This window comes from Neofelis nebulosa, chromosome 3 (genome assembly GCF_028018385.1).
Source record: "Neofelis nebulosa isolate mNeoNeb1 chromosome 3, mNeoNeb1.pri, whole genome shotgun sequence".
Taxonomy (NCBI): domain Eukaryota; kingdom Metazoa; phylum Chordata; class Mammalia; order Carnivora; family Felidae; genus Neofelis; species Neofelis nebulosa.
The window spans coordinates 148,575,590-148,596,520 of NC_080784.1; the positions used below are offsets into that span (position 1 = coordinate 148,575,590).

Sequence of the window (20,931 nt, forward strand, 5' to 3'; positions counted from 1 at the left end):
GCCTTGAGTGTAGGGCTACTTCATAGAACGCCTGACATCGTGTCTACATTGCAGGAAGCAGGAAGGAATACTGAGTAAAGAACCAAAGGGTCTAATCTACCAAGATGAATCACATTCCTTTGAGGAGCCTTGGGGGAAGCCTTTCATACCAGCCATTTTAAGCCACTGAAGTATAAGCAATACTTCTGCTTATATCTCATTGAATTATTCTTAGTCACGTGTGGTCCTTTGTGCCAAGAGAGACTAGGAGTGACTTTTAGCTGGGTTCATTACCACCTCAAATAAAATCAACATTCTTCTCCTTAGGGAGGAGAGATTGGATAGAGAAAAGATGATTCTATCACAGTCTGACACCCATATGCTTGAGATTACTTTTTAACCCCTAATGTAGTTGTATCAGATTCAGAACTTGATCAGAACTTGTACTTTTCTAATTTTGCCTTTGTCTCCTGACGTTTTTTAGACTATAGAATTTCTTTTGGGGTGGGAGTAACTTCACCAATCTACACTTAGATTTCCTGCAAATATGATTAGGTATGTAGATATGCCATAGTCCATCCTGAAAATGTCTTAAGCTGAAGTGTTCATAATCAGCAAAACAACCTATATTCTACTTTATCTGTTTGGTAAATGCAAAGTACTGATTTGACACTAATAATCCTATCTTCAACACTAAAAATAACTATATTTATTTTGCCTTAGTTGGTCACCTATGCATCCCCAAATATTATATACCTTCAGTAACATAGGCTTTGTAGTAAAATTACTTTGTTGAAAGTTCACATACAATAATTGGGAAGATAGGGAGTACAAAAAGGGGTAAAATCAAAATGTTCCCAAAATGTTAATTAATTCATATCAATAACTTGAAATGTAAGTTGCAAAAACGTTTGAAAAAGTGAAACTCACTCACTGTAAGTACTAAGAAGGACTGACTTTGTTATTTCTGGGAAACTTGAGAGGTACTATGAGCATCCCTTTTCTGGAATGAAGCACACTGTACTTACTGCAGGGCCTTATTTATTTATTTATCTTAAAAATGTCCAGTCTTTCCACTGATTCTGTTATCACATCCATCATTATCTGCTGTCCAACTCAGCTACAGCCATTCAAGCCACCTTGGATGCACTTACTTAAGAGGATGCCAACAGAGTGCCACCACAGATCCAATTTGCTACTCCCAATGCAAAATGTAACTATGCTTTCCCTTCCTGAACTTGCCTATTGCCTTCTCTGTGATTCTTCTCACCCCTTTTTGCAGTAAACAGATCTGATGGGTGTTGTGAGTGTGGACATGATTAGCATGATACTCACCTTTAATTTTTCCTGTTCCTGTATTTCATGGGGCACAGAAATAATGGTAGAATTAGACACAGAGGCATCTTAAGTTTTGCCAAAGCATGTGTCAGCTTTTAAACTCGGAAGCTTTCTAAAGGGGTAAGCTATTACCCACAGGTATGTTCTGTACCCTGCCTAGATCTGCTTAAACTAGAGATTGTGTGATTCCAGCCTATATAATGGTTTGTGACTACATGATACAAACTCAGCTCCATTCTGAATATAATCGAGTACGACTTTGTGGTTCCCAGAGTTGACACCTACAGATGTGCCAACTGGTTCTTTAGCTTCTCAGGGTCTGCTATGTGTGAGTACTCAATAAATATGCATTGAGTGAAAATCAGCACCATCTATAAGCAGACTGTGTCCAGTTTTGCTTTAGGTTTTTTAATCTACTAAACAAGTTTGTCCCATTGGGGGTCATCCTAATTTACCTGAAAGTAAACATTCTAGATTCTTTTCTCCTTGTACCAACGTTATGCTTTTGGGGAAATATTGTTACCCTTATTCTTTCTAAAGTTATTAGCAGTTCAGATTTCCCTTCGCTAATTCTAATTTTTTTTCTGACCTCTATTTAAAAAAAACACTATATCTATTTGATTTGTCATATACAAATAAAATGTAGAAAGCTATAAAAGGTGTAGGAGACTTCTCTTAATGGGAAATCATAATCATCATCACGATAGTAGTAACAGTAAATGCTATTTGTTGAGCACTTACGTCTAAGCACTGTACATGGTGCCTTTATTATAATCGTCCCTTCATAGCAACTCTGCAGATTAGTCTATTATCCCATTTTACAGATGAGGAAAGTGAGATTTAGAGAGGCTAGGCATCTTAACTAAATTTACATTGCTAGGATATGACACTGCCAGGATTTGGAGCCAGGTATGTCTGATTACAACGCCCATGACAGTTACCTTACAGAGTGGACATGTTGGGGAAAATTTCTTTGTGAGTGAAGATATTTCACAGCCTCAGAATTGTCTGTAATTAATGCTGGTGTATATGGATAAAAAATGCCAGAAATTATTCCCCTGTCTTTCTTTGAAACGTTTGACGGTACTCACTTTAGGAATCATAGAAAGAACACTGTACAGCACAGGGGGGGAGTAGGGACAGGAGTATTCTTGACCGAATCAAGGCAATGGTTAAAAGAAAAAGGCTTCCTTCTTCCTTTCCAGGTTCCTCATGCAATGGAAAAAGAGATTCTCTTCTCTTACCAGAAAACCACCTATTTAAGGAGGGATTCAAAGGCCAAACCAAAGGTGTATGAGAGCAGAATGAACTGTCTTTCTGAAATAAGTATTCAGCCTTCTCCATTCATGCATCAGACTTAATGATATGATGACATTGCTACTATATTTGCATTGGACACTGTCACTGGCCGTTCTGCCAAAAAGAGCCATTTTTAGAACTGGGAGCTCGTGTATGGAGTTTCCTGTTTGTACACTAGCTATCACAACCTTTCGCTTTCTCAAGTGTGTGAAAGGCTTGAGGTTGAATTAGGTAAAGCTGTTTGCAGGTGTAGTCTCTTGCCCTCAATGTGGGTTACAGTGCTTAAAAACAACTTTTGAGGAAAACTTTCTGTTTGATGTGGATGGCGGCGAGAGCTATTTATGTATTGTGGAGTCAGTGTGATTCCCCGATGAGAAGAAAATTCCCAGCTAATGATCTAGCATTTGGGCTTGGGTCAAAGTGAATTACAGTATGGCTTTCAAACCTCAGTAGTCCCTTGCCCATCCTTGTAAGGGAGAGTTCTGGTGTTTCTGTGTGTTTTTTAATAGTGGAAAGGGTGTGAGTAAAATTTGTACTTCTACTACTTCTAATCCCGTGTGGCTAGGGCTTGGTCATCAATCTTCCCAGCCAAGAGACACCTTTTTTTCCCCCCCCTTCAACCTTACTAAAACCACAAAGGTGGAGAGGAAAATGCCTATTTGTTAATGTCAGACACCGATTCAAATGGCTTACAGGCCCTAGTGAAGCATGAAGTAAGACTCCCATGAGTCAGAACTGGTTCTTTCAAACTTGTTTTTAGGTATGGGGTTGTTATAGGCATCAGGGCAGTTTGTAAAATAAAATCCTTTCCAGCTTATATATATTTGAAATGGAAATGAATTTTGCTTTCAGTTTCATACCAGCAGTTTTGGAAAATATCTTTGGTTTTGGCTTCCAAGTGATAAATTTTATTTTTCATTTCACAAAAACATTTTTCTTCACCAAAAGTATGGTAATCTGAAAGTAGATAAACAAGATAACTAGAAATTGAGAATGCCTCTCTCATTCTCTTTCTAGATAGATAGATAGATAGATAGATGTATATGGATATCTGTGTGTGTCTCTCTTTCATGTGTGTGTATGAGAGAGAGAGAGAGAGATTTATTTGGAAAATAAAAAATAAATAGCTTCAACTGTATTAAATAAAAAATGTTTATTCTTTTATTTTTCTTTGGATGTAGGTATTTTCTGATTGACTTCTTAGTTTGGTGTCTTACAGAGTCACATATATAGCTGTTGAAGTGACCTCCTATCTAGATGATGCCCGGTACAAATGTGGAGACCTGTAGTGTCTCCCTAGCATCATTCACTAGAAAACCATCCGCATAAGAAATAAAGTAATATATTGTGACTAATAGTTGTAGCACCAGATGCTCTTGTGTTGCCATGCTCTAATTTGGTTTTTAAGTTAAGGCTACTGGTAAAAGGAGTAATTTAAATTTACATGATACAGGAGCACCTGGGTGGCTCAACTGGTTAGGCAACTGACTTCGGCCCAGGTCATGATCTCATGGTTCCTGAGTTCGAGCTCTGAATCGGGCTCTGTGCTGACAGCTCAGAGCCTGGAGCCTGCTTCCGATTCTGTGTCTCCCTCTCTCTGCACCTCCCCTGCTCATGCTCTGTCTCTCTCTGCCTCTCAAAAAATAAGTAAATGTTAAAAAAAAAAATTTAATTTACGTGATACAAATTCCATCCCTTGAGCCTAGGATTATAGGGACTTAAATTAATCACTCTAAACTTATCAACACATGATTTTTTCATTTATCATCTCCATGTATTTATTTATTTATTTTTTTTTTTTTTTTTTTTTTTTTTTTTTTATTTACTTTTGGGACAGAGAGACACAGAGCATGAACGGGGGAGGGGCAGAGAGAGAGGGAGACACAGAATTGGAAACAGGCTCCAGGCTCCGAGCTGTCAGCACAGAGCCCGACGCGGGGCTCGAACTCACAGACGCGAGATCGTGACCTGGCTGAAGTCGGCCGCTTAACCGACTGCGCCACCCAGGCGCCCCTATCATCTCCATGTATTTAATAAGTACTTGACAACTGCTCTGTCTGTATCCCCACTTTCTTTGCTCTGCACTGATGATGCAGCTAGAGGAAGACTAAACTACACCCTCTTCTCGTCTGGAACATTCAGTGTGGCCATGGCGCTTCCTGTACAATAATATTACTTTACCCTCAGTGTTGCTATTCCATGTTGAATCAGCACAGTCTGTCTGCTCGTATGCATGTGTACGTTCTGTAAAGTAGCATCTTAGTGACTGGAGTATAGTGACCCCCTAGAAGATTCCTTTTTTGTAAAAAGCTGTTAGAAGTCCTGTCGGGGAAGCTGAAATGCCTGAGTTCCTTTTGTTTCTTAATAGAGTCGGATCTGGAAGGCCTTGACGATGTAGATACTATTTCCAGCAGCATTGAGCAGCAGCTGAAGGAAGCAGCGAGGCGCCGCAGACACGCGGGAGAGAACGATTACAACATTGAGGTGCTGCTGGGGGTGGACGACTCCGTGGTCCGCTTCCATGGCAAAGAGCACGTCCAAAACTACCTCCTCACCCTGATGAACATTGTGAGTAGCGACTCCTCTCTGAGGTTTTTTGATCTTTTAATTCACTTCTGTTCTGTTCGTGTCTTTTGGCAGCCTATGTGAGGACTCCCACGACCTGCCCCACATCCCAAATGTGGACATAACGGCATTAGATTCAGATCTCGATCTCCGGATTTAACATACAAGAATGCAAACATGAAGGAAGCATGAAACGAAATTTTCTTTTGGGTAATTGGCTAGTTTTCCATTGTCATCAAGGGGAAATCATAAATTTAAACAGTTATAATAAGATGGAACTATACCATGAATTGTGATTCTCATTTTGTTTTGAGGATAATCAAAACTCTCATGACTTTGTCCACCCGCCTTGATCTGGGCCACGAAGGATGAAATAGCGTCAGTTTGTATCCTAGGTGGATACTTGTTGCTAGAGCTTTTGAATAAGAGTGATATTTTTCAACATTATACAAACTGAAGGTAATATATGTACAAGCATGGTCAACCCTTGGCTGCACCACAGTAATTAAGAGCTCCTTAAATTTTTCCTTTATTTCTCCTTTATGAGCCTTAATCATAATGCAGAGGAAATTTAGTCCACATCCTAAAACTGGGATTCTCTTTTTCCTTGTGAATTGGCAGAGAGCAATTGAGGAGAAATAGTATATAAACCACCTACTTCTAAGAGATAATTAAGATAGTAGTATACTCCATTTTATATACTTTACCTCCTAGAATTATGAAATACTTATTTTACTGATCTAGCAAATTTATTACCTAAGCCTATTCTCTCTTTTTCAATTTTTGATTTTAATTTAATGTCTTTAGTTATCTACATTGTTTACCTTCTTCTTTCCATGGTTCAGATTCGATTTCAAATTATTACAATGGAGAAGAATAATTATTAATATTATTAATCATTATTTTATTTCTACTAACATTTAAGCCTATATGTTAAATATGTTTTTGTTCATTGAGATGCTAGTTTATAAAATATACATATACCATGTGCCTGGTAAGATGGAAAGGCAGTATAAAAATTATTTTTATTTGCTCATTGGCCCTACTTGCTGTTATGAAGACTGAACATCACACAGAAAACAAATTATTAGCTTTGACAATAGATGTGTAGGGAAGATCATTGTTTGTAAATTACATGAATGTCTTCACCTGTTAACTTTTTGTACACTTGCTAAGTGATGAAACTCTGGGCATGCTGTTTAGCCTCTCTGCCTGCTTCAGTCTCTCCATGTACGTAATGAGAAAAATAATGGAACTTACCTCACAAGGCATGCTGAGAGGATTAAATGGGTAAAAATAAGTCGCTGTGCTTCGTCTAGTGCTGTGTACACATGCAGAAGGAAACAGTCATGTTTTAGTTTTCCACATGAAATTTACTTCCAAAATTACCTAAAATTTAAAAACCCTAAGAAGATGCTATTCACGTGCCCTGGGCTGCTTTGTCCTACCAGCAGGGATGGCAGCGAGTCATTATAGATTTATTAGGCTCCTTCCTGGTACTCAGAACTATACATGGAGTCATGTGGCAGAGATTTGATATGGTCCTTGTCCTCACAGACCTTATAATTTAGTCAAGAAGCAAAGAGAAAAATACATAGGAACTTTTTTTTTTTTAAGTTAAGCAGTAAAAACATGCTACTATAAGAGTTATAGGTGCTATAATGCTATAAATGCTGTTAAGACTTTGGAGAAGGCAGCTGTGACAACAGTCATCCAAGTGGTGAAGGGTTGAGAGTATTAAATTAGGACTTAGGAGGCAGGGGCTTTCAATCTAGTTCTGCTACCGGTTGGCTCTGTGGCCTTAGGCAACTCACATCTCTGCCTGGAATTTCTTTTCTGTGTTTATAAACTTGAAAAGCTCCATACGATGTTCATTAATTCTGTAATTCATCAGAAGTTGGGAGTTAAACTGGGTCTTTAGAGATTTGTGTTTCTATGGTTGTGAGGTGTGTTTTGTTTCGTTTTTGCTTTGTTTGATTTTGTTTTTCTGAAGGGCCCATGAAACATAAAAGATTTCTAGGTAGAATCTTTTGACAAGGAAGTAGAAATCGATAAAGCATATTTGTCAGACAGCAATTCTAATTTGAAGGGTGTCAAAGAATAAAACAAAGTACTACATTTTAGGTTTAATAACAGTCAAAAGGGCTGCTTTATTTTTAAGACCATTAGAAAGGTTAGATAATAGACTGAGTCTTTGTCTCAAACCCCAGAATTTGTTGTAAAGTCAATAGTGCATCAGAGAATGGAACTATAGTAGAGACAATAATTTTTAAAATTGAAGAAGTTCATTGCATCTGAAGTCATTGATGTAGGAAGGGGTTTGGCAGAGACAATAATAACACTCCTCCTTTTCTCTTCCCAAGTTCATAACCAGGTGAAAGCTAGACATGGTCATGAGACAGATGGAAAATGGTTTTATTATTGATGTGAGCTGAATTGCACATGACTTAAGTGTATAGCCACAAAGATTTTCCTTATTCTAAATCATTGATTCTCAGCAGAGGGCAGTTTGTCTCAGCCTCTGTCCCCAGGGACATTTGGCAATGTTTAGAGGATGTTAGTTGTCACAAATGGGAGGGGTGGTTGTTAATGCCACTAGCAGAAGAGGCCAGGGATGTTGCTAAACATAAAACACAAGGACAGCCCTACAAAACAAAGACTTATGAATTATCTAATCTAAAATGTCAGTAGTGCTAGAGTTGATAACTCCTGTTCTAAACTAGACAAACTTATAATTCCCATCCTTCTCCAAGTGAATAATTTCAGGTTTCCTTTATAAGAGTTGGCAGACTACTTTAAGCATGACAGACTGAAGACCAAATGCTTTCTTCTCCTTCCCACCCCCCCATCGCCCTATTGTAGACTATTAAATCCCAAACAGTGAAATAAGCACGCTCATTACCCTGTCTCAAATTGGTCAATTAGATAAGAGTTGGATAATGGTATTATAACAAAACTGCCTTAAGGAAATTTAAGGCAAAGAAAGTTGGTTTTTCCCCCCTAACAATGTTTGAATAGCTATTACCGCCTATGTTAACCATGCTTTATGACTTCCCATGGTTGCCTAAAATCATGGCTCACCAAACTTGAGGCCTACACAGACACACAGGCTTTCTTCATGTCATATAGGTTCATAACAGAAACTGTAGGAGAAAACTGAGCAAAAGAATCTACCTCTTTGCATTGATTTGGGGAGAAATGTGTCCCGGTGGTAGAGAAAAGAACATGGTTTCTTTTAACATCGTATGACACCTTTGCCTTATTTGAGTAGTCAGTGAATACATTCTTCCTTTAGTTTACTTGTTAGTCAATTTAGTTTCCATACCAGATCCCAGATGATATTTACTATACAGTTTCTGAACTATTGGAGTACTTTTATGTGTCCAAGTAATTTTCTTCATGATTGTTATTTTAATTTAAACTGACCTCATTTTTTTTTTTTAACTTTTTTTTTTTTTTAATTTTTATTTTTTGGGACAGAGAGAGACAGAGCGTGAACGGGGGAGGGGCAGAGAGAGAGAGGGGGACACAGAATCGGAAACAGGCTCCAGGCTCCGAGCCATCAGCCCAGAGCCTGACGCGGGGCTCGAACTCACGGACCGCGAGATGGTGACCTGGCTGAAGTCGGACGCTTAACCGACTGCGCCACCCAGGCGCCCCTTAAACCGACCTCATTTTTTAAGGAGAAGCTTGTGTTTCTTATTTCATAGTTTCTTACCTTAAAAAGGTCCTTGGGTGGCTCAGTCAGTTCAGTGTCCAGCTCGTGATTTCGGCTCAGTTCATGATCTCATGGCTTGTGAGATTGAGCCCCCTGTCAGGCTCCATACTTGGCGTGGAGCCTACTTGGGATTCTCTCTCTCTCCTCTCTCTCTGCTCCTCCCCTACTTGTGCATGTGCACTCTCTCTCTCAAAATAAATAAACGTTTAAAAAAAAAGTTCTTTTTTTTTTTTCAACGTTTTTTTTGTTTTTTTTTTTAATTTATTTTTGGGACAGAGAGAGACAGAGCATGAACGGGGGAGGGGCAGAGAGAGAGGGAGACACAGAATCGGAAACAGGCTCCAGGCTCCGAGCCATCAGCCCAGAGCCTGATGCGGGGCTCGACTCACGGACCGCGAGAGCGTGACCTGGCTGAAGTCGGACGCTTAACCGACTGTGCCACCCAGGCGCCCCAAAAAAGAAGTTCTTAAATTGTTAAATGGTAAGCATCTGTTTACTAAAAGAATGGGTAAATGAACAAATGAGTATAAATAACAAAGGTTATGAACAATCTTGGGAGGCAGAAATTTGGACTTGATGCAAGAGGATATAGATGACAAATGAAGGCTTTTAACCTGCTTGATGATATGATAAAAGCACATGAAAAAAGTCAGTTAACATTTCTTGGGTGTCTTTTTTTTCAAGTTTATTTCAAGATGGGAATTATTATTGCCCTTTATCTAGAGGGAATGGGCTTTAAAATGTTAATAAAATTGAGGTAAATTTTTAAAATTATTTGAGTGTGTCAAACAGTCTCAAATAATGATAGTGGTACTGGTAGTCATTCAAAGAAGACAGAGTGGAGCTTCCTGGTTGGTGATTACATCAAGGTGCTGGGAAAGCAGTATCCTTGGAAAAGAGCATGGAAGTTCCATACCCTGCCTCCATATGCTCTGCACGTCTCCCCACATCCATTGACCTATGTATCTCTTCCATTTGACTGCTCCTGAGTTATATGCTTTATTTAAAACTCAGCAGGGGCACCTGGGTGTCTCAGTTGGTTGAACATCCAACTTTGACTCAGGTCAATATCTCGCAGGTCATGAGTTCAAGCCGCACATTGGGCTCATTGCTGTCAGCCTGTCAGTGCAAAGCCCACTTTAGATCCTCTATCCCCCTCTCTCTGCCTCTCCTTTGCTTATGCTTTCCCCAAAATAAATTAATATTTTAAAATAAATACATAAAAATCAGTAAATGTGGGGGTGCCTGATTGGCTCAGTCAGTTAAGCGTCCAACGTCGACTCAGGTCATGATCTTATGGTTTGTGGGATCGGGCCTTGAATTGGGGTCCCTGCTGTCAGCACAGAGCCTGCTTCAGAGCCTTTGACTCCACCCCCACACCCTCCCCCATGCCTGCTCTTGCTCAAAAATAAATATTAAAAAAAATAAAAAATAAATAAAAATCAGTAAATGCATAGGAGGTAGTAGTCTATAGAGGAAAGGCAAGAGAGCCTAGCACCTACAAGGTGACAGGTGACAGGCCTTGTACCAGTAGCAACTTCTCACTGTCTTGGTTTCCTTACCGATAAGGTGGGAATAGCAGTCACAGTCCAGTGCTCACAAAGGAGCTCTAAAGAGGAAGGAGAAGACAGGGTTATTGTGAGGAGAAACTTATTTAGAAAATTCAAATTATATTTCATATTTATTTTACCTCAGGCTACTCATAGTCTAAATATAATCAAGAGAACATTTGAAACACAGTGTCTTATATGTCAGGAATAATGGTAAACATTTAAAAAAATTATTTGCTACTTTATTTATTTTTGCTCTATGCTGTCCTTTCCATCATGTGACTTACTTATTTTACAACTAGAAGTTTGTACCTCTTAATCCCCTTCACCTACCCCTGCCCTCATTTACCTGCTATTTTAAATTAGCCACGTTAATCACCTTTTTGACACAAATATATTTCATCTCTTCCAGGGCCATATTGCCTGGTGATAGTAATGATTTTGTCATATATGAGTGCGGTAAAGTTAAAAGCTATTTGCCATATGAATCTGGGAATCTGGATACTGGAGAGGCAGTTCACTAAATTAGCACTTTTCCCTGAGGGTTTAAGGATCAAGTGAATAAGTCTGAACAGGCCCTGAGATGATTTTGCTATAATTCCCTAAGAGGGAGAAGGTACCATCTACCTATCCCCTGGGTTCCTCTGAATCAGTGAAGGAGGGAGTAGTAGTCAGTTGCCTTCCATCTTCTTTTATTTTTAACTCTTTCTTTTTTGTAGATCTTGAAATTTATTCGGGTCTCATCTATAAAGCAGAAATAAACAGATATGATTATATTCTAAAACAGCATGACTAATAACCGGTTATTCCTAGATTCTTGGCAAGCTTTTTATGTTTTGAACAAGATATATGTGATATGTGTTAAGTCCTTGCTAGGATCTCATATCATACCTGGTTATGTTAAGAAATTTTATTTTTACTATTTTGTAGCATGGCTGACTTGCGAGGAAAGTGGTTCTCAGCTATGGGGTGTGTCCCATTATACAAATATTGATCCTATTGCCTACTATGTACAATGCCTTTTTAGGCTTAGGAAGTAATCCCAATAAACACACTAGAAAATTCTCTGCCCTCTTGGAGCTTGGAAGAGGAGACAGGTAATAATCAAATGAAATAAACATGTAAGTTTAGGTAGTAATAACTGCTGAGAAGAAAAATAAATAATATTGAAGAGATACTGTCAAGGAGAGAAGAGGCAAAGTGGGGAATATTTGGGATAGGAGATTAGAAAAAGCATCTCTGAGATACTATGTGGGCAGAGATATAGAAATTCTGTGAGGAATAAAGCTGGAAAGAGTGATCCAGTCAAATGGATCATTAATTGCAAAAGTTCTGAGTCAAGAAAGAGCTTCTGAATCAGGAGTGTTTGGGATACAGGCCTAAGAGTTAGTGTTTTCTAAGCCAAATGGGTAATTTTGATGAAAACTCCTAGTTAAAAATCACTAGTAGGACAATAAAAGAGAATTGGGAGGAGAGATTAGGAATAAATCTTTGAAAGTAAAGAAATAGAAATGAAGTTTCTTAGAGTAAAAAATTTATGTAATTGGACTATCCTGGAAGTTTTTCCAGCAGTGTTCTTTGTATTTTATATTCAAATCCTATTGCCAGAGATCTGTTATCATGTGAGTAACCATGAAGTTTGCTTTACTGAACTCTGAGTATTCTAGGCAGGTAACAAATTTTTCTTGATCTGAAGATAGAGTTTATTTAAAACAAAATCTTTTGACTTGCTAATTTCTACTTAATGTGCTTTAGTACATTTACACTGTTTCTTTTAAAAAAACTATTTAAATTCTAGTGAGTTCACATACAGTGTAATATTAGTCTCAGGTGTACAATATAGTGATTCAACACTTCCATACATCACCTGGGATGAGGGGTGCTCATCACAAGTGCACTTCTTAATCCCCATCACCTAATTCACCCATTCCACCAGTCACCTCCCCTCTCATAACCATCAGTTCATTCTCTATTAAGAGTCTCCTGGCCTCTCTTTCTTCCCTTTCCCCGTGTCTTTGTTTCTTAAATTCCACGTATGAGTGAAATCATATGGTATCCATCTTTCTCTGATTGATTTATTTAGCATAATACTTTGTAGCTCCATCCATGTCCTTGCAAATGACAAGGTTTCATTCTTTTTTATCGCTAATATTCAGTTAACATATATATATATATATATATGTTATATATATATATATATATATATATATATATATATATATATATATATATATATATCCATTCATCAGTTGATGGCCACTTGGGCTGTCTCCATAGCATTTTTGTATTTGGGTAAATAACACTAGTGCAATTGCTAGATCTTGGGTAGTTCTTTTTTTTTTTTTTTTTTTTTAATATATGAAATTTACTGTCAAATTGGTTTCCATACAACACCCAGTGCTCATCCCAAAAGGTGCCCTCCTCAATACCCATCACCCACCCTGCCCTCCCTCCCGCCCCCCATCAGCCCTCAGTTTGTTCTCAGTCTTTAACAGTCTCTTATGCTTTGGCTCTCTCCCACTCTAACCTCTTTTTTTTTTTTTTCTTTCCTTCCCCTCCCCCATGGGTTTCTGTTACGTTTCTCAGGATCCACATAAAAGTGAAACCATATGGTATCTGTCTTTCTCTGTATGGCTTATTACACTTAGCTTCACACTCTCCAGTTCCATCCACGTTGCTACAAAAGGCCATATTTCATTTTTTCTCATTGCCATGTAGTATTCTATTGTGTATATGAACCACAATTTCTTTATCCATTCATCAGTTGATGGACATTTAGGCTCTTTCCATAATTTGGCTATTGTTGAGAGTGCTGCTATAAACATTGGGGTACAAGTGCCCCTATGCATCAGTACTCCTGTATCCCTTGGATAAATTCCTAGCAGTGCTATTGCTGGGTCATAGGGTAGGTCTATTTTTAATTTTCTGAGGAACCTCCACACTGCTTTCCAAAGCGGCTGCACCAATTTGCATTCCCACCAACAGTGCAAGAGGGTTCCTGTTTCTCCACATCCTCTCCAGCATCTATAGTCTCCTGATTTCTTCATTTTGGCCACTCTGACTGGTGTGAGGTGGTATCTGAGTGTGGTTTTGATTTGTATTTCCCTGATAAGGAGCAACGTTGAACATCTTTTCATGTGCCTGTTGGCCATCTGGATGTCTTCTTTAGAGAAGTGTCTATTCATGTTTTCTGCCCATTTCTTCACTGGGTTATTTGTTTTTCGGGTGTGGAGTTTGATGAGCTCTTTATAGATTTTGGATACTAGCCCTTTGTCCGATGTGTCATTTGCAAATATCTTTTCCCATTCCGTTGGTTGCCTTTTAGTTTTGTTGGTTGTTTCCTTTGCTGTGCAGAAGCTTTTTATTTTCATAAGGTCCCAGTAATTCACTTTTGCTTTTAATTCCCTTGCCTTTGGGGATGTGCCGAGTAAGAGATTGCTACGGCTGAGGTCAGAGAGGTCTTTTCCTGCTTTCTCCTCTAAGGTTTTGATGGTTTCCTGTCTCACATTCAGGTCCTTTATCCATTTTGAGTTTATTTTTGTGAATGGTGTGAGAAAGTGGTCTAGTTTCAACCTTCTGCATGTTGCTGTCCAGTTCTCCCAGCACCATTTGTTAAAGAGACTGTCTTTTTTCCATTGGATGTTCTTTCCTGCTTTGTCAAAGATGAGTTGGCCATACGTTTGTGGGTCTAGTTCTGGGGTTTCTATTCTATTCCATTGGTCTATGTGTCTGTTTTTATGCCAATACCATGCTGTCTTGATGATGACAGCTTTGTAGTAGAGGCTAAAGTCTGGGATTGTGATGCCTCCTGCTTTGGTCTTCTTCTTCAAAATTACTTTGGCTATTCGGGGCCTTTTGTGGTTCCATATGAATTTTAGGATTGCTTGTTCTAGTTTTGAGAAGAATGCTGGTGCAATTTTGATTGGGATTGCATTGAATGTGTAGATAGCTTTGGGTAGTATTGACATTTTGACAATATTTATTCTTCCAATCCATGAGCAGGGAATGTCTTTCCATTTCTTTATATCTTCTTCAATTACCTGCATAAGCTTTCTATAGTTTTCAGCATACAGATCTTTTACATCTTTGGTTAGATTTATTCCTAGGTATTTTATGCTTCTTGGTGCAATTGTGAATGGGATCAGTTTCTTTATTTGTCTTTCTGTTGCTTAATTGTTAGTGTATAAGAATGCAACTGATTTCTGTACATTGATTTTGTATCCTGCAACTTTGCTAAATTCATGTATCAGTTCTAGCAGACTTTTGGTGGAGTCTATCGGATTTTCCATGTATAATATCATGTCATCTGCAAAAAGCGAAAGCTTGACTTCATCTTTGCCAATTTTGATGCCTTTGTTTTCCTTTTGTTGTCTGATTGCTGATGCTAGAACTTCCAGCACTATATTAAACAACAGCGGTGAGAGTGGGCATCCCTGTCGTGTTCCTGATCTCAGGGGAAAAGCTCTCAGTTTTTCTCCATTGAGGATGATGTTAGCTGTGGGCTTTTCATAAATGGCTTTTATGATCTTTAAGTATGTTCCTTCTATCCCGACTTTCTCCAGGGTTTTTATTAAGAAAGGGTGCTGGATTTTGTCAAAGGCCTTTTCTGCATCGATTGACAGGATCATATGGTTCTTCTCTTTTTTTTTGTTAATGTGATGTATCACGTTGATCGATTTGCGAATGTTGAACCAGCCCTGCATCCCAGGAATGAATCCCACTTGATCATGGTGAATAATTCTTTTTATATGCTGTTGAATTCGATTTGCTAGTATCTTATTGAGAATTTTTCCATCCATATTCATCAGAGATATTGGCCTGTAGTTCTCTTTTTTTACTGGGTCTCTGTCTGGTTTAGGAATCAAAGTAATACTGGCTTCATAGAATGAGTCTGGAAGTTTTCCTTCCCTTTCTATTTCTTGGAATAGCTTGAGAAGGATAGGTATTATCTCTGCTTTAAACGTCTGGTAGAACTCCCCTGGGAAGCCATCTGGTCCTGGACTCTTATTTGTTGGGAGATTTTTGATAACCGATTCAATTTCTTCGCTGGTTATGGGTCTGTTCAAGCTTTCTATTTCCTCCTGATTGAGTTTTGGAAGAGTGTGGGTGTTTAGGAATTTGTCCATTTCTTCCAGGTTGTCCAATTTGTTGGCATATAATTTTTCATAGTATTCCCTGATAATTGCTTGTATTTCTGAGGGATTGGTTGTAATAAGTACATTTTCATTCATGATTTTATCTATTTGGGTCATCTCCCTTTTCTTTTTGAGAAGCCTGGCTAGAGGTTTGTCAATTTTGTTTATTTTTTCAAAAAACCAACTCTTGGTTTCGTTGATCTGCTCTACAGTTTTTTTAGATTCTATATTGTTTATTTCTGCTCTGATCTTTATTATTTCTCTTCTTCTGCTGGGTTTAGGCTGCCTTTGCTGTTCTGCTTCTATTTCCTTTAGGTGTGCTGTTACATTTTGTATTTGGCATTTTTCTTGTTTCTTGAGATGGGCCTGGATTGCAATGTATTTTCCTCTCAGGACTGCCTTCGCCGCGTCCCAAAGCGTTTGGATTGTTGTATTTTCATTTTCATTTGTTTCCATATATTTTTTAATTTCTTCTCTAATTGCCTGGTTGACCCACTCATTCGTTAGTAGGGTGTTCTTTAACCTCCATGCTTTTGGAGGTTTTCCAGACTTTTTCCTGTGGTTGATTTCAAGCTTCATAGCATTGTGGTCTGAAAGTATGCATGGTATAATTTCAATTCTTGTAAACTTATGAAGGGCTGTTTTTTGACCTGGTATGTGATCTGTCTTGGAGAATGTTCCATGTGCACTCGAGAAGAAAGTCTATTCTGTTGCTTTGGGATGCAGAGTTCTAAATATATCTGTCAAGTCCATCTGATCCAATGTATCATTCAGGGCCCTTGTTTCTTTATTGACTGTGTGTCTAGATGATCTATCCATTTCTGTAAGTGGGGTGTTAAAGTCCCCTGCAATGACCACATTCTTATCAATAAGGTTGCTTATGTTTATGAGTAATTGTTTTATATATCTGGGGGCTCCTGTATTCGGCGCATAGACATTTATAATTGTTAGCTCTTCCTGATGGATAGACCCTGTAATTATTATATAATGCCCTTCTTCATCTCTTGTTACAGCCTTAAATTTAAAGTCTAGTTTGTCTGATATAAGTATGGCTACTCCAGCTTTCTTTTGGCTTCCAGTAGCATGATAAATAGTTCTCCATCCCCTCACTCTCAATCTAAAGGTGTCCTCAGATCTAAAATGAGTCTCTTGTAGACAGCAAATAGATGGGTCTTGTTTTTTTATCCATTCTGATACCCTATGTCTTTTGGTTGGCGCATTTAATCCATTTACATTCAGTGTTATTATAGAAAGATACGGGTTTAGAGTCATTGTGATGTCTGTATGTTTTATGCTTGTAGTGATGTCTCTGGTACTTTGTCTCACAGGATCCCCCTTAGGATCTCTTGTAGGGCTGGTTTCGTGGTGACAAATTCCTTCAGTTTTTGTTTGTTTGGGAAGACCTTTATCTCTCCTTCTATTCTAAATGACAGACTTTCTGGATAAAGGATTCTCGGCTGCATATTTTTTCTGTTTAGCACACTGAAGATATCGTGCCAAGCCTTTCTGGCCTGCCAAGTTTCAAAGGAGAGATCAGTCACGAGTCTTATAGGTCTCCCTTTATATGTGAGGGCACGTTTATCCCTTGCCGCTTTCAGAATTTTCTCTTTATCCTTGTATTTTGCCAGTTTCACTATGATATGTCGTGCAGAAGATCGATTCAAGTTACGTCTGAAGGGAGTTCTCTGTGCCTCTTGGATTTCAATGCCTTTTTCCTTCCCCAGTTCAGGGAAGTTCTCAGCTATAATTTCTTCAAGTACCCCTTCAGCACCTTTCCCTCTCTCTTCCTCCTCTGGGATACCAATTATGCGTATATTATTTCTTTTTAGTGTATCACTTAGTTCTCTAATTTTCCCCTCATACTCCTGGATTTTTTTATCTCTCTTTCTTTCAGCTTCCTCTTTCTCCATAACTTTATCTTCTAGTTCACCTATTCTCTCCTCTGCCTCTTCAATCCGAGCCGTCGTGGTTTCCATTTTGTTTTGCATTTCGTTTAAAGCGTTTTTCAGCTCCTCGTGACTGTTCCTTAGTCCCTTGATCTCTGTGGCAAGAGATTCTCTGCTGTCCTGTATACTGTTTTCAAGCCCAGCGATTAATTTTATGACTACTATTCTAAATTCACTTTCTGTTACATTATTTAAATCCTTTTTGATCAGTTCATTAGCTGTTGTTATTTCCTGGAGATTCTTCTGAGGGGAATTCTTCCGTTTGGTCATTTTGGATAGTCCCTGGAGTGGTGAGGACCTGCAGGGCACTTCCCCTGTGCTGTGGTGTATAACTGGAGTTGGTGGGCGGGGCCGCAGTCCGACCTGATGTCTGCCCCCAGCCCACCGCTGGGGCCACAGTCAGACTGGTGTGTGCCTTCTCTTCCCCTCTCCTAGGGGCGGGATTCACTGTGGGGTGGCGTGGCCCGTCTGGGCTACTTGCACACTGCCAGGCTTGTGGTGCTGGGGATCTGGCGTATTAGCTGGGGTGGGTAGGCAAGTTGCACGGGGGCAGGAGGGGCAGGCTTAGCTCGCTTCTCCTTAGGTGATCCCCTTCAGGAGGGGCCCTGTGGCAGCGGGAGGGAGTCAGATCCGCTGCCGGAGGTTTGGCTCCGCAGAAGCACAGAGTTGGGTGTTGGCGCGGAGCGAGCAAGTTCCCTGGCAGGAACTGGTTCCCTTTGGGATTTTGGCTGGGGGATGGGCGGGGGAGATGGCGCTGGCGAGCGCCTTTGTTCCCCGCCAAGCTGAGCTCTGTCGTCAGGGGGCTCAGCAGCTCTCCCTCCCTTTGTCCTCCAGCCTTCCCGCTTTCTGAGCAGAGCTGTTAACTTCTGACCTCCCAGACGCTAAGTCGCGCTTGCTGTGGGAACACAGTCCGTCCGGCCCCTCCGCTTTTGCCAGCCAGACTCGGGGGCTCCGCTTGGCCGGGGAGCCGCCCCTCCGCCCCGGCTCCCTCCCGCCAGTCCGTGGAGCGCGCACCGCCTCGCCGCCCTTCCTACCCTCTTCCGTGGGCCTCTCGTCTGCGCTTGGCTCCGGAGACTCCGTTCTGCTAATCCTCTGGCGATTTTCTGGGTTCTTTAGGCAGGTGTAGATGGAATCTGGGTAGTTCTATTTTTAACTTTTTGAGGAACTTCCATACTGTTTTCCAGAGTGACTGCATCCGTTTGCATTCCCACCAACAGTGTAAGAGGGTTCCCCTTTCTTATACCCTCTACAATACCTGTTGTTTCTTGTGTTCTTGAGTTTAGCCATTCTGACAGGTGTGAGGTGGTATCTCATTGTAGTTTTGATTTACATTTCACTAATGAGTGATGTTGAGCATCTTTTTATGTGTCTGTTGGCCATCTGTATATGTTTGGAAAAAAAGCTATTCATGTCTTCTGCCCATTTTTAAATTGGATTATTCATTTTTGAGTTTTGTAAGTTTTTTATAGATTTTGGATACTAACCCTTTATCGGATATGTCATGTGCAAATATCTTCTCCCATTCTGTGGGTTTTAGTTTTGTTGATTGTTTTCTTTGCTGTGCAGAAGCTTTTTATTTTGATGAAGTCTCAATAGTTTATTTTTGCTTTTGTTTCCCTTGCTTCAGGAGACCTATCTAGAAAAAAGTTGCTATGGCTAAAGTCAAAGAGGTTCCTGCTTGTGTTCTTCTCTAGAATTTTAATAGTTTCATGTCTCACATTTAGGTCTTTAACCAATTGTGAATTTATTTTTGTGTGTGGTGTAAGGAAGTTGTTCAGCTTCATTTTTTTGCATGTAGCCGTCCAGTTTTCCCAGCACCATTTGTTGAAGAGACATTCTTTTTCCCATTGGATATTCTTTCCTGCTTTGTAGAAGATTAATTGACCGTATAGTTGTGGATTCATCTGAGTTTTCTCTTCTGTTTGATTGATCTATGTGTCTATTTTTGTGCCAGTGCCATAATGCTTTGATCACTACAGCTTTGCAATATAACTTGAAGTCCGGAATTGTGATGCCTGCAGCTTTGCTTTTCTTTTTCAAGATGGCTTTGGCTATTTGGGTCTTTTGTGGTTCCATACAAATTTTAGGATTGCTTTTTATAGCTCTGAAAAATGCTGTTGGTATTTTGATAGTGATTACATTAAATGTGTAGATTGCTTTGGGTAATATAGACATTTTAATAATATTTGTTCTTCAAATCCATGGGCATGGAATGTCTTTCCATTTATTTGTGTCATCTTCAATTTCTTTCATCAGTATTTTATAGTTTTCAAAGTACAGTCTTTCATCTCTTTGGTCAGGTTTATTCCTAGGTGTTTTATTGGTTTTGATGCAATTGTAAATGGGATTGATTCCTTAGTCTCTCTGCTGCTTTATTATTGGTGTATAGAAATGCAGATTTCTGTATGTTGATTTTATATTTTACAACTTTACTGAATTTGTGCGTCAGTTCCAGCAGGTTTTTGGTGGATTCTTTACGATTTTCTGTATATGGTATGATGTCATCTGCAAATAGTGTCTTCCTTGCTCATTTGGATGCCTTTTGGTTTTTTGTTGTTGTCCGAATTCTGTGACTAGGATTTTCAGTACTATATTAAATAACAGTGGTAAGAATGGATGTCCCCATCTTGTTCTTGACCATAGAGAAAAAGCTCTCAGTTTTTCCCTCTTAAGGATGACGTTAGCTGTGGCTTTTTTCATATATGACCTTTATCATATTGAGGTATGTTTCCTCTAAACCTACTTTGTTGAGGATTTTTATCATGAATGGATGCTGTACTTTGTCAAATGCTTTTGTTGCATCTATTAAAATGATCATATGGTTCTTATCTTTCTCTTATTGATGTGATGTATCACATTAATTGACTTGTGAATATTGAACCACCCTTGCAACCCAGGAATCAATCCTACATGAGCATGGTGAATGGTTTATTTGAACATATTTTTGGATTTGGTTTGCTAGTATTTTATTGAGAATTTTTGCATCCATGTTCATCAGGGTTATTGGCCTGTAGTTCTCTTTTTCAGTGGAATCTTTATCTGGTTTTGGTACCAGTGTAATGCTGGCCTCATAGAATGAATTTGGAAGTTTTCCTTCCTTTTCTATTTATTGGAATAATTTGAGGAGAATAGGTAGTAACTCTTCTTTAAATGTTTGGTAGAATTTGCCTATGAATACATCTGGTCCTGGACTTTTGTTTGTTGGGAGTTTTTTGATTTCTGATTCAATTTCTTTACTGGTTATCTGTCTGCTCAAGTTTTCTATTTCTTCCTGTTTCAGTTTTGGTAGTTTATATGTATCTAGAAATTTGTCTGTTTCTTCTAGGCTTTCCAGTTTGTTGGCATATAGTTTTTTATAATACTCTCTAATAATTATTTGTATTTCTGTGGTGTTGGTTATT

The 20,931-nt window shown here is 39.1% G+C and overlaps 1 protein-coding gene across 3 annotated transcripts in view; it reads left to right on the forward strand.

Moving 5' to 3' along the window:
* Nucleotides 1-20,931, forward strand: part of ADAMTS3 (ADAM metallopeptidase with thrombospondin type 1 motif 3) — a 267,551-nt gene that overhangs the window by 190,155 nt on the left and 56,465 nt on the right. For all 3 annotated transcript variants that reach the window (XM_058722316.1, XM_058722317.1, XM_058722318.1), the window contains one exon: nt 4,985-5,184. In XM_058722316.1, the coding sequence (XP_058578299.1) occupies nt 4,985-5,184 (200 nt within the window). The remainder of the gene's footprint in view (nt 1-4,984; nt 5,185-20,931) is intronic.